Genomic DNA, 14,360 nt, shown 5'->3' with positions numbered 1-14,360 from the left:
ACACGCAAGATCATGGTGATGCATAGCAACGAGAGGGGAGAGTGTTGTCCACGTACCCTCGTAGACCGACAGCGGAAGCGTTATCACAACGCGGTTGATGTAGTCGTACGTCTTCACGATCCGACCGATCAAGTACCGAACGTACGGCACCTCCGAGTTCTACACACGTTCAGCTCGATGACGTCCCTCGAACTCCGATCCAGCCGAGTGTTGAGGGAGAGTTTCGTCAGCACGACGGCGTGGGACGATGATGATGTTCCACCGACGCAGGGCTTCGCCTAAGCAACGCAACGGTATTATCGAGGTGTAATATGGTGAGGGGGGCACCGCACACGGCTAAGAGATCTCAAGGATCAATTGTTGTGTCTCTGGGGTGCCCCCTGCCCCCGTATATAAAGGAGCAAGGGGGAGGCAGCCGGCCAAGAGGAGAGGCGCGCCATAGGGGGGAGTCCTACTCCCACCGGGAGTAGGACTCCTCCTTTCCTTGTGGGAGTAGGAGAAGGGAAGGGGGAAGGAGAAAGAAGGAAGGGTGCGCCCCCCTTCTCTAGTCCAATTCGGACCAGACCATGGGGAGGGGTGCGGCCACCTTTTGAGGCCCTTTTTCTTCTTTCCCGTATGGCCCAGTAAGGCCCAATACGTATTCCCGTAACTCTCCGGTACTCCGAAAAATAACCGAATCACTTGGAACCTTTCCGAAGTCCGAATATTGTCGTCCAATATATCGATCTTTACGTCTCAACCATTTCGAGACTCCCCGTTATATCCCCGATCTCATCCGGGACTCCGAACTACTTCGGTACATCAAAACTCAATAAAACTGTCATCGTAACGTTAAGCGTGCGGACCCTACGGGTTCGAGAACTATGTAGACATGACCGAGACACGTCTCCGGTCAATAACCAATAGCGGGACCTGGATGCCCATATTGGCCCCCACATATTCTACGAAGATCTTTATCGGTCAGACCGCATAACAACATACGTTGTTCCCTTTGTCACCGGTATGTTACTTGCCCGAGATTTGATCGTCGGTATCTCGATACCTAGTTCAATCTCGTTACCGGCAAGTCTCTTTACTCGTTCCGTAACACATCATCCCGCAACTAACTTATTAGTCACAATTCTTGCAAGGCTTATATTGATGTGCATTACCGAATGGGCCCAGAGATACCTCTCCGACAATCAGAGTGACAAATCCTAATCTCGAAATACGCCAACCCAACATGTACCTTTGGAGACACCTATAGAGCACCTTTATAATCACCCATTTACGTTGTGACGTTTGGTAGCACACAAAGTGTTCCTCCGGTAAACGGGAATTGCATAATCTCATAGTCATAGGAACATGTATAAGTCATGAAGAAAGCAATAGCAACATACAAAACGATCGGGTGCTAAGCTAACGGAATGGGTCAAGTCAATCACGTCATTCTCCTAATGAGGTGATCCCGTTAATCAAATGACAACTCATGTCTATGGCTAGGAAACATAACCATCTTTGATTAACGAGCTAGTCAAGTAGAGGCATACTAGTGACACTCTGTTTGTCTATGTATTCACGCATGTATTATGTTTCCGTTTAATACAATTCTAGCATGAATAATAAACATTCATCATGATATAAGGAAATAAATAATAACTTTATTATTTCCTCTAGGGCATACTTCCTTCAAATATAACAGCATGGAACAATCAAATATTATAGATACGTTGGAGACGTATCATCGAGCTATCTAGTCCCTTGTCAAATTCCCGATGAACCTGTAAGTTGTCGTTATGATCACCATGTTATAGGTGCTGTTTGAGCAACCCCAATGTCCACCGTATGATAATAGAAGTGACTACGATACTCTCATGGTCTAAGGAGAATATCACACATTAACACTCCATGTTATTACAATTTACAATTGATTACAGACGATATTAACTCAATTCATAGCAAACATGATCGAGTAGATTCAATATGATCGTTCTTCCAACGTCATAATCCCAATGTCATTTTAGGACTATCGTTTAACACTTAACGATATCCTAAGATCCTGAAAACGTGATCACCACAACACTTGAGCTAGTCTCAGAGGCAAGACTAGGAACCTTTCATTTAACTATTTATCATTCCACATGTGCATATGAGGTTTTCACGGAATCGAGTATTCCAGGATCATAGCAGTTATAACATAGAATATAAACTCTTTAATTAGGAATAAAGAAATATTATTACCTCTAGGGCATATTTCCAACAGTAAGATGGGTAGAATTCGTGCACAATCCCACATCTCCCAAGAATTCGTTAATAGTGTAGTTCTTAAACTTGATGCCATTGTCACTTCGTCTTGCCAAGATATCCACTTAGAATTGACGTTGGTTACTTGGAAAAATTCTTGAATGTCTCTCGAGTCTATATTTGGACCCAAGAAAAAACATTCAAGTGTATCTTTAGAAGTCGTCCACAATGACAAGACCATACATCTCCCAACAAGGCTATCATAATATCGAGGCCAAAAGTTATACATATGAAAGGGGCTCTAAAGGCCTAGTGATTGTGATAATGCTCTTTGAGAGGGTGCTTATTTCCATGTTACTTTTCTGACAATTAATGCAAGCACTACAAACATGATATCAATGATGTGCTTGCTCTTTACGCAATCTTTAAGATTTCTCATGATGATGTGCTAGCCTACAATATCATAACCATCCCACATTGGCCTTGTCAATTAGACATGTCTCAAGTCGAGTGCTATTTTCTGAGAAATCAACAACGTAAAGGTTGACTTCAACATGCCCAAGTAAGAATACTCTGAGATTATCTCTTCTGAAGACCATCTCACATGTTAGTGAAAACAAAACATTATAACCAACACTACATTAAGTAGACACAAAAATGTCCAGTTGAGATGAAATTTGATTCGTATGTTGCAAACTCATCAATCTATAATAGTCTACCAAATCACGTTCCGTTTGGTTCAACAATTTGAGAGAAATAGATAGATTAGCGGATGGGACAGATCTATGTCAACTAATTTTCTATTGTTGTCTTGTCAATTGTGGGTTGCTGCTGCCGCGGGTTGGCAAGGTCTCGAGGGTATTTTAAATCTCTTGAGATTGTGTACCCATTGATTCTCATAGTGGAAGTTGTGTGGACTGGTTTGTCCATGCCTGTATTTTTACTGTCATTTTGTGGAGGTTCTTCCACGTAAAACGATTGCATTATTTGAACATATTGTTACGTTAGTCCATTGCTTGATGACTAAAACTATCTCAAAGTTCACTATAAACTGAGTTGCATGCTAAGGGGTTGATATTATGCATATTTAAGTAACATGTCGATGAATTAGCTAGTACTCCCTCAGGTCCTTTTTAGTATGCATATAAGATTTGTCTGAAGTCAAAGTTCATAAAATTTGACCAACTTTATTGTAAAGTATATCAACATTCAGAATATGAAATCAATATCATTAGATGCGTCGTGAATTTAATTTTCATATTGTGTAACTTCAGTATTGTACATGTTGATATTTTTTCATATAAATGTGGTCAAACTAAACTTTACGACAATTGACTTCAGGCAAATCTTAAATACAGACTAAAAAAACCCGGAGGGATCGAGTACATTGCTTTGTCGCTGTTTAACCCCCTCCGGTCCTTTTTAACAGGGGAAAAACGAAACACTTCCACCAAGTACCTAATGTGGTTTTCTGATCATAATTATGAAGCATAATGCTCAAGATCCAACATCTACATGAAGTCAACCTCAAACATAAGCATGCTGTTGTTGGCTTGGTTGCTGCCATTGGTGTTGTTGTTGTTCTGGTCGGAGACCCGGCCGTTGGCAGCCGCCACCGATGGCATCGTGCTGGAGCACACAGAGGAACATGACATGATGTTGCTGTTGTTGACGTTTCTGTGCAGGAGGGAGGTAATGAAGTGCTGCTGCTCCCGTTGGTGGTGGAGCTGCATGGCATTGCTGAGCTGCTGCTGGCGGCGCTCCTTCTCTGGCGGCACGCCCAGGGTGAGCGTCATCCGCCTCGCCGTCGCTACGCTGGCCTGGACTTGCTTAAGGCAGCTGGTCGCGCTCGTGTTGGACGAGATGGTCGACTTGTTGGTCGCGCTCAAAGCTGATCGACGATCGTACATGCATACTTACAAATTAGCCCCGATAAATGATGACCAGTTGCACTACTAGATAGGCTGCAAACTTGCAATTAGTTAAAGCAAAGGTGCCGGCTTACTGTTATTGTTGGTGGCGTAGGAGCTGGAGATGCCGCTGGCGTTGGGTTTCTTGGAAGGTGGCGCCAAGACCTTGGACGCCGCCCTCGCGCTGCCGGCCGCCGGTTTACTCCGGCGATGGTTGTGCTCTGCGAGCCGCTTCCGGCAGCTCCTCTTGGCCTCGTCAAACTCCGTGAGCACGTGGAACCTAAAGCAAATCCAGAGTACAAGAACAACACAGGCTAAGCTAAACCGCGTACCAGAATCCTTCAAGTTGTAGTACGTACCTATAACAAAAGTTAAAATTCTAGCTAGCTAAACAAGTCATGCATGCATGTGAATCCAATGTTGAACATAGCAACATTGGTCAATGCGAAAAAAGTAGGAGCAGAGATTAGCTAGGGCAAAAGGCTGCCACAGGATCAGCCGCTCGTTGCAGCACGAAGCAGTCTGAAGTCTGAAAACTAGCCCAAAAAACGCTGCTTTTTGCATCTCTTTTTCATTTCGTGATCCTGTCTCCATCGATCGATCCCCAGGAACGGAAAACGCCATGGAAAAGCTGATGTTTGTGGTACATGGAGTTGAGTTTTGTGTTGTCTTTTTTATTTGACATGACTGGTCGCCGCAACGGACCAAAAACTGAGTGAAGACTGAAAAGGCAAGCAGTTTGCGCTGGAGAACATCAGTTCTCTCGTTTCGACGGAGAGAGACCTACTGTAACGTTCACGTTCCTAGAGAGGGATGGAACGTAGAGTGGGTGTGGGGGTCTGGCTCTGACCTGCTGCATTGCTGGCAGAAGCGCTGCTGCTTGCCGGCAGCGGAGACGAGGGAGGCCTTGGCGTGGTACTCGCACACCTTGTGGCGCCGGTGGTAGTGCTTGGCGCCGGAGAGGTCGGCCTTGCAGTCCTCCACCTGGCACTGAGGCGGTTGGCGGTGGGCGCGGCCGAATCCCAGGCCGAACACGCTGCCGAGACGGGACCGCATGAGCATCCGGTCCACCGCCATCATGTCGCCGGTGGGGAAGTAGGTCCGCCGGCCGTGGTTCAAGCCGATCCTCCCCTCGTCTCCGGCGCCGACCTCGCGCTTCACCATCCCAAGAGCCGGGTACACGTCACTGTGACCGTCCATGGCCATGGGCGGCATCTGCAGCTGCATCCTGGACATGGGCGGCGGCGCCATAAGGACCAGCCCACCGGTGCCATTGCCGTTGGGCGGCAGCGCCAGCATCTGGTGGTGCGGCGCCTCCCGTAACCGGTTGAAGGCGGTCGCTGCCGCCGCGAAGTCGAAGTTGTCGGATATCATCGCCCCCTCGTGGCGCTGGCCTCCTCCTCCGCCACCAGCCATCATGCCGGCGAGCTCAAAGCCGACGTAGGGCGGCGGCTGCATTGCCCCTAACGGTAAGTCGTCGCCCGCCGCGGCGTTCATCCTGCCGTTGCTCATCGTGGCCTGAGTGAGTGGTCGTAGCTCGAGAAGGGAGGCTCGTGCTCGCTAGCCCTATGTGAATGTAGGGACTAGTGAGGTTGTGCTGTGGTCTGTAAAGGTGGTGGAGGGCGCAGAGGTGCATGGTTAAAAAGGGAGAGAGTTTTTTTTTCGAAAAGGGGAGACTCCCTGGCCTCTACATCAAAACGATGCATACGGCCATCTTATTAAACAAATAAATAGGTTCGACAAGGTCTTAAAGTCTCAAAACGAAAATAAAGAAGAGCTCACACAGAGCTACAAGGGCCAAAGGACAAACTAGCCACAAAAAGGACGCCACAACCGGCTGGCAAAAAAGAGATAGGTAAACTAATTGCCTCTCATATTACATGACCGCCATCCAAACCGGTTGAAGATATGCCGTGCTACCATCTCCCAGCGGATAGATCCAGTAACCAAACGCTCCCTGGCCTCCGTCGGAGCGAGTAGCGACCACATACGGATCAACGTCGTGCCTCGGAAAATAACCTGCAAAAAATAAATATTTGTTGTTCTGTTAAAAACCAAATCATTTCTGCAATTCCAGACTGCCCACAATAAAGCACAGACTCCTACGCGAATATGTCTCGCTGTTTCGGGCTCTATCCCGTTAAGCCACGTTCCAAATAACGTGTTGACAGAACTCGGTGGAGTAATATTAAAAGCAATTTGGACTATCCGCCATAGAACTTTGGCTAACGAGCAATCAAGAAAAAGGTGTTTGATCGTTTCATCCCGATCACAGAAACTACACCTAGTAGGTCCTGTCCAATTACGCTTTGTCAAATTGTCCTTGGTTAATATAACTTGTTTATGGACAAACCGCATAAACACTTTGATTTTCAAAGGGACTTTGACATTCCAAACATGTTTAGAATTAGGAATCGAGCTTGAATTGATAACATCAATATACATTGATTTAACTGTAAATTCTCCAGACCTAGTAAGCTTCCAGCGTAATTTATCGGGCTGTTGAGAAAGCTGAACCTCCATCAGTCTACTTACTAGATGGAGCCATTCTTCCCAACGATTGCCAACTAGCGTCCTTCTGAACTGAATATTAAGGGGGATGGATTGAAGTACCATTGCAACGAACGCCTCGCGTCGTTGAACAATACGATACAGAGACGGGTATTGAATGGCTAGGGGAGTCTCTCTGAGCCAAGTATCCTCCCAGAATCGCGTACTATTAAACAAGGTTAATTTGACTTTCATAAGCCCTTTCCAAAAAGATGAGTCAGTCGGCCTTACTGTCACCTGGGACAAAGTTTTGGAGTGAAGATACTTGCTACGGAGGATTTGCGCCCACTGGCATCAGTCTCAATCGATAACTTCCACAACCACTTGCTGAGAAGACATCTGTTCTTGACCTCAAGATTGTCAATACCAAGACCCCCTTGGTCTTTTGGTCGGCAGATGATATCCCATTTGGCGAGTCGGTATTTTCTTTTTAGTTCATCACCCTGCCAGAAGAATCGTGATCGATAGAAGTCCAGTCTTTTCCTAACTCCAACTGGGACTTCGAAGAACGACAAAACAAACATAGGCATACTCGTGAGAACCGAGTTTATCAGAATTAATCGGCCTCCGTATGACATGAGCTTGCCCTTCCAGCAACTCAGTTTTTTTTTCAAATCGGTCCTCGATGCACTTCCATTCTCTGTTTGTCAGCTTACGATGGCGGATTGATATACCTAAGTACGTAAAAGGTAAAGCCCCCAATTCCCACCCAAACAATTGCCTATATGCCTCTTGTTCGTCATTGGCTCTACCAAAGCAGAACAACTCGCTTTTGTGAAAGTTAATGTTTAACCCGGTCAATTGTTCAAAAAGGCATAACACCAGCTTCATATTTCTCGCTTTGGCCAAGTCATGCTCCATAAAGATGATCGTATCATCGGCGTACTGAAGGATGGACACACCTCCATCAACCAGATGAGGTACCAGGCCACCCACCTGACCAGCCTCCTTAGCCCTTCCTATCATAATTGCCAACATATCGACTACAATGTTGAACAGGATAGGGGACATCGGATCCCCTTGTCTCAGGCCCTTATGTGTCTGGAAATAATGACCTATGTCGTCATTCACTTTAATTCCAACACTCCCTTTTTGCGTAAACGATTCAACCTGGCGGCGCCAGGCTTCATCAAAACCTTTCATACACAATACCTGTTGAAAGAATGGCCATTTGACTTTATTGTACGCTTTCTCGAAATCCACCTTAAAAACAACTCCATCTAATTTTTTCGTGTGAATTTCATGGAGCGTTTCATGAAGGACCATCACCCCTTCTAGGATGTTTCTGTCCGGCATGAAAGCAGTTTGGGAATGCTGCACCACATAATGTGCAATCTGTGTGAGCCGATTAGTCCCAACCTTGGTGAAAATTTTGAAACTAACATTGAGAAGGCAGATCGGCCTGAACTGCTCGATTCTCACAGCACCCGTTTTCTTAGGAAGCAGTGTTATTGTTCCAAAATTTAAGTGAAATAACTGAAGCTGTCCAGAGAATAGATCATGGAACATTGGTAACAAATCCCCCTTAATAATATGCCAACTCTTTTTATAGAACTCCGCGAGAAATCCATCCGGCCCTGGAGCCTTATTGTTTTTCATCTGCGCAATAGCTTCAAACACCTCTTTCTCCGAGAATGGGGCAACCAAAATATCATTATCGTTAGCAGTTAGTTGAGGCACATCCTCAATCCTGGACTCATCTACGGACACACAACTATCCTCCGGAGGTCCAAATAACTGCTTATAATACTCGGTTATGTATAGTTTTAGGTTATCCTGTCCTACAATAGTTCCTTCATCTTGTTCAAGCTGAAAGATTCTCTTCTTTCTGTGCTTGCCATTAGCAATCAAGTGAAAGAATTGAGTGTTCGCGTCCCCCTGGACAACTTTGCAGACCTTAGCCCGCAACGCCCACTTTAATTCCTCTTCACGGAGAAGTTCTTTCAACCTCATCTCCGCCTCTAGTTTATCATGAAGCTCTGTGGCTTGCAAAATCGTGGATTCGGCTTTTAAATCTAGGGACTGAATAAGTGAAAGGAGCCTTTCCTTTTTAACCTTATAAATCCCACTAAGGTGCTTAGCCCACCCCCGTAGGAAACTTCTCAAATGCCTAATCTTATTCTGCCAGCACTCAACAGAAGTCCCACCTCCTGCATCCTTAGCCCATTCCCTGGCAATCAGATCCAAGAATCCTTCACGTTCAAACCATGCCAGCTCGAAAGAAAAGGAGTTTTTGTTTCCCACGTGGTTCGGCTCACCTGAGTCCACGAAGAAAGGTGTGTGATCAGAGATTCCGCGTGAGAGAGCCTGGACCGTTACCAAAGGGAATTTCTGTTCCCACTCGACACTCGCGAGGACTCGATCCAGCTTCTCAAACGTTGGGTTTGGCAAAGCATTAGCCCCAGTAAATTTTCTACCGGAAAGCTCTATCTCTCTCAGATCCAAGCTTTCAATAATGGTATTAAACATGAACGACCATCTGCCGTCAAAATTATCATTATTCTTTTCCTCTCTCCCCCTAATGATATTGAAGTCACCCCGAACTAAAATTGGGAGATGCTCGGATCCGCAGATTCGAACAAGGTCCGCCAAAAACTCTGGTTTAAGCTCGGGCTGCGCGGCACCATAGGCCGCCACCAGAGCCCAGTTAAACCCATAAGCTTTGGACCTGACCCGAAACTTAACCGCGAAGTCACCCATCACTACACTTCGGACTTCCAGCGAATCGCATCTCACTCCAAGTAAGATCCCACCCGATCTTCCTCGCGGGGGTAGGCAATGCCAATCGTAATCGACACCGCCCGATAAACTGTTGAGAAACTGTTGACCCCGTATGTCGATGAACACAAGAACAGTCTGCGCTCCAAACACCCGGAGCGGTGTGACGACTGGATTACATGTGAACACATCAGGACTTTCAGCAGTTGGTTGGAAACACGTCTCAGAGGTGACACCACTGTTTGTGATGAGTTGTACTTGTTGTCCAGGGGACCATCTTCGACTGTATTGACTTACAAAGGATACGAGATAAATGGGAATACATTTTACACGATCGCCCAAGATCAAAAGAGCACCAACCAAAACAGCGGTGTCGGCTTTGATGCAGCAACCGAGTGGGGAAAGGACACATATTATGGTTACATAGTGGACATATGGGAACATGACTACGGACATGATTTCAAGATCCCTTTGTTTAAGTGCAAATGGGTCAATCTGTCAGGAGGCGGGGTACAGGTAGACCCACAGTACGGAATGACAACAGTGGATCTGAACAATCTTGGGTACACTGACGAACCGTTCGTCCTAGCCAATGATGTGGCACATGTTATCTATCTGAAGGACATGTCTACCAGACCGAGAAAAAGAAAAGATAAGGAAGCGAATACATCATACGATGAGCCAAAGCGCCACATAGTTCTTTCAGGAAAAAGGGACATCGTGGGAGTGGAGGGCAAGACAGACATGTCTGAAGATTATGAAAAGTTTCATGAAATTCCTCCCTTCAAAGTCAAGGCTGACCCAAGCATCCTGATAAACGATGAAGATTATCCATGGTTACGACGCAATAAGCAAAGGACACAAGCGAAGAAAAAGTGAAGACTTTCTCTCCACAACTATTATGATGATACCATGCCAACTTTCAACCTTTTTGTAGTTCATTTGAAATGCCTGTTGTAACAGACGAGTTTCCGTATGAAACCCTGATATCTCGAAACAGATTGTCCATTTTGTACACGAAGTGCATCCAGTTTTTGCCGTAACCCTCTCAACTTTTTAGCACATGCTATGTGGGTGAAATGATGACACCATGCCAACTTTCAACCTTTTTACAGTTCATTTGTAGTGCTTTTCAATTTCACGGTCATATAGCTCAAAAATCAGTAAATGCATGAAAAATAACAAATGAAGTCAGAAAGGGTTGAAAATTGATGATGTGGCTTTGAATGGTGCATTTTGAACACACAAAAAGTCTGGAGTTCAAATAAGTTCAAAAAAATGAAATCCCTTTGTAACTGATGAGTTTTCGTCCGAAATCCTGATACTTCGAAAGAGATTGTCCATTTGGTACACGAAGTGCATCCAGTTTTTGCCATAACCCTCTCAACTTTTTAGCACATGCTATGTGGGTGAAATGATGACACCATGCCAACTTTCAACCTTTTCAGAGTTCATTTGTAGTGCTTTTCAATTTCACGGTCATATAGCTCAAAAAATCAGTAAATGCATGAAAAATAACAAATGAAGTCAGAAAGGGTTGAAAATTGATGATGTGGCTTTGAATGGTGCATTTTGAACACATAAAAACTCTGGAGTTCAAATAAGTTCAAAAAAATGAAATCCCTTTGTAACAGATGAGTTTCCGTATGAAACCCTCATACTTCGAAAGAAATTGTCCATTTTGTACACGAAATGCATCCAGTTTTTGCCGTAACCCTCTCAACTTTTTAGCACATGCTATGTGGGTGAAATGATGATACCATGCCAACTTTCAACCTTTTCCGAGTTCATTTGTAGTGCTTTTCAATTTAAGGGTCATTTATAGCTCATGAACTAATACCAAAAAGAATGAACTAAAAATAATCAATTAAAATATGCTGTTATGATCAACTAGGACAAAACTATAATATTCTTCAATAGCCAAAAGAAATCAACTAAAAAGCTTTTATAAAACTCCAATAGCAAAAGGAATCAACAAAAACACTTTTATAAACCTCTAGTATTATTGAAACTAAAATTATATAAAATTTATGCAACTAAAATTATCAAATCATTTTCTGTTCAAAATATTAAAAGCAAAAAGAATTTTCATAAAGAATGTTTTTGTTAGAAACTTTAATAGCAAAAAGCATTATCATTAAGATTTTTTTTGTTAGAAACTAAAATAACAAAATCTGTTTTTCAATAGAATCATAAACCACAGTAATATTAAATAGCAGGAAAAAGAATCACTCCAAAATCTATTTTTATAGTAAAGTTAATCACAAACTAGTGATTCACACAAATTTCAAAGAATTCAAATTTAAACTATTCAAATTTGAAAACTAATGGCACTAACACAAAGTTTATAATTTTTGTGACCTAAAAGCAAAAAGAATTAAAAAATAAACTTTAATAAAATAAATAAAAATAGCAAAAGTAAGTATTTTGTTGTAACTAGAAACAAAATAAAATAAATAAAGCAACAAAGAAAAAAACTGCCATCTACTGGGCCACCACGGCCTGAATACGACTAGAAACCCAGCCATGGGCCAGGATTCAGGCCCGCAGGTGGCCCAGTAGGCCCACAGGCACAGAGTGTACGGTTAGGCCCGAAAGCCTGCAATTGAGAGGAGCTCGAGAGGGTGGGCACAGCAGCGCTTATAAACCACTCTCGAGCTCTCTCAACTAGCGAGGTGGGACTAAACTTTGGCCGCGACGCGGGCAGCACATGTCCTTTGGTCCCGGTTGGTGGCACCAACCGGGACTAAAGGGGGCCTTTGGTCCCGGTTGGTGCCACGAACCGATACCAATGCCCCCCTTTAGTCCCGGTTGGTGCCACCAACCGGGACCAAAGGCCGCCGCTTCCCGCCCTTTGGGCTGCTGAAAAGAGGCCTTTGGTCCCGGTTGGTGGCACCAACCGGGACTAAAGGGGGCATTAGTCCCGGTTGGTGGCACCAACCGAGACTAATGCTTGGACTATATAACAAACACTTGTGAAAAATTTCAGTTTTCATCGCCAGTTGCCTCCCCCCCTCTCGCCGTCAGGCTGCTCCACCTCGCCGTTTACGCCGCCGCCAACGCCGTCGCCTCCCCGAGCCCGCGCCGTCCTCGTCGCCGGCATCCCTGAGCCCGCCGTCCTCGTCGTCCCGTCGCCGCGTGCCTCCCCGAGCCCACCCCTCCTCGTCCCTGTCGCCGCCTGCCGTCCCGAGACCGCCGTCCCCGTCATCGCGTGCCGCCCCGAGCACGCCGTCCTCGTCCCCGGACTCCTGCCATCGCCGCCCCCCTCGAAGTGAGCCCCCCCTTTCCCATGGTCCCGATCGAGCGCCGCTCTTGCGCCCGAGTGCCCATTGCTCCTTGCCCCTGCTCCATGGTCGCCGCCGGCCCCGACACATTGAAGAGCAGAAGGATAGGAGAGGAGAAGGAGTGGAGCAGCAACAAGACGCCATCCAATTTTCTGAAATTTCTGAATTTTTTTACAGATATGAACAGTGCATATAGAGGGTGTTTGATCAAATGCTAGATGGCTTTGGGCATTTACAGATATGAACAGTGCTAAATATGTCAAAAAATGTTTTTTTGTTCATATACAGAAAGTTTTTATATATGACTATGGATATATGAGCAAAGATGATCCATGGATGTATGCATTGATATATATATATGAGAAACGATGTTCAAAGAATATTTACCAAGTAGAGGAAGAAAGGAGAAGAAGAGGAGAGGAAGAAGAGGAGAAATAAATAAGAAGAAGAAAAAAGAAAAAAAAGAGGAGAAGAAGAAAGGAATAGAGGAGAAGAAGAGAAAATAGAAAAGAGAAAATAGAATATTCTATTTTCTCTTCTTCTCCTCTATTCCTTTCTTCTTCTCCTCTTTTTTTTCTTCCTTTTTTTTCTTCAATCTTCTCCTCTATTAATATCTTCTTCTCCTCTTTTTATTTCTTCTTCGTCTTCTTATTTTTTATCGGATATGTCGTTGTCGATATACCCCATGTCCCGATAACTTCAACACGAGGGGGGGGGGGGTTCGACCTACCCCCTCCCCGATAACATTATTTTCCCATGTATGTATGTCATCGTTGTCGAAATAACCCCCTCCCGGATAACTTCGACCGTGATAACTTATACCACGGGAGCACCCCCCGGCCCTCTCGCTCGACCAAAACTCTCGAGGACACCCAAACCCTAGAAAAAAACGATGTCGGTCTCCTACCCCCTCCCGCCGCGCCCCTACCCTTGAAGCGTTGCCGAGGCCACCCCAAACCCGGAATAAGCTAGGTCTACGTTTGCACTAATATATCCACCTGCTGTCATGTTTGTGTAATAATTGCCATGTTGTAATATTTGTAGAAACAATGGAGCACGGACGAGACGAGGAAGCAGAAGAGGTGTTGGGGGACATAATCTTAGCCGGAGGTGATATCTTGTCGTATCTTAACGACAATGATCGTCTGGAAGAACAGGGTGAAGAAGCAGGCTACGGTGATCGAAGAGTGGAGGAGGAAAGACATGATTATGATGGCTCCGGTGACCCAATGCTGGTGCAAGAAGGAGCCCGTGGTGACGGCTCCGGTGACCGAACAGAGTCCGGCCAGGTAAATATACTAGTTAAGCCTGTGCTGACTAGCTAATTGATGCATTCATTGTTTTGGTATGTATGTACACATATTAATTAACTCTCGTCTTTCTTCTTTTTTTAGCCCTCCGGATCGAGCACAACTTCGGTAAAGAGACGAGGCCCGAAGAGAAAGTTGCGCTCGGATGAAAGGTTTGAGATCACAGCAATCGCGCGCGACGGCCAACCAATTGAACCCATCTGGACAAAGGAAGCATTTGCTGCTCAGTGCGGGGTTCTTGTTAGGGACAAGATCCCGATCAGCATCCACCAATGGTATAAGCCTAAGAAGGAAGACCCTGAGGTGTCTTATGTCAATGATATGCAGAAAGATGATCTTTGGACTGAGCTGAAGGCAAATTTCAC

At 45.1% G+C, this 14,360-nt stretch overlaps 1 protein-coding gene across 1 annotated transcript; it reads right to left on the bottom strand.

The window, feature by feature from the left end:
* Positions 1-3,546: 3,546 nt before the first annotated feature.
* Positions 3,547-5,727, bottom strand: LOC123169244 (squamosa promoter-binding-like protein 10). Its single transcript, XM_044587082.1, has 3 exons — positions 4,984-5,727; positions 4,229-4,413; positions 3,547-4,114 (listed from the first exon to the last, which is right to left on the bottom strand). Exons 1-3 carry the CDS (start codon positions 5,643-5,645, stop codon positions 3,735-3,737), a joined length of 1,227 nt encoding a protein of 408 aa, XP_044443017.1. The 5' UTR covers positions 5,646-5,727; the 3' UTR covers positions 3,547-3,734.
* Between the last annotated feature and the right edge of the window lie 8,633 nt (positions 5,728-14,360).

The sequence above is a fragment of the Triticum aestivum genome, chromosome 7D, assembly GCF_018294505.1.
Source record: "Triticum aestivum cultivar Chinese Spring chromosome 7D, IWGSC CS RefSeq v2.1, whole genome shotgun sequence".
Lineage (NCBI taxonomy): Eukaryota > Viridiplantae > Streptophyta > Magnoliopsida > Poales > Poaceae > Triticum > Triticum aestivum.
Note: the sequence above shows the minus strand (reverse complement) of the source record. Positions and strands in the feature narration are given on the sequence as shown.

Excerpts from the sequence above, each read along its gene's own strand:
- LOC123169244 (XM_044587082.1), bottom strand. The coding sequence starts at position 5,645 with ATGAGCAACGGCAGGATGAACGCCGCGGCGGGCGACGACTTACCGTTA. Across the intron at positions 4,414-4,983 it reads TTCTGCCAGCAATGCAGCAG|GTTCCACGTGCTCACGGAGT; the intron begins GTCAGAGCCAGA and ends GATTTGCTTTAG. Across the intron at positions 4,115-4,228 it reads CTACGCCACCAACAATAACA|CTTTGAGCGCGACCAACAAG; the intron begins GTAAGCCGGCAC and ends ATCGTCGATCAG.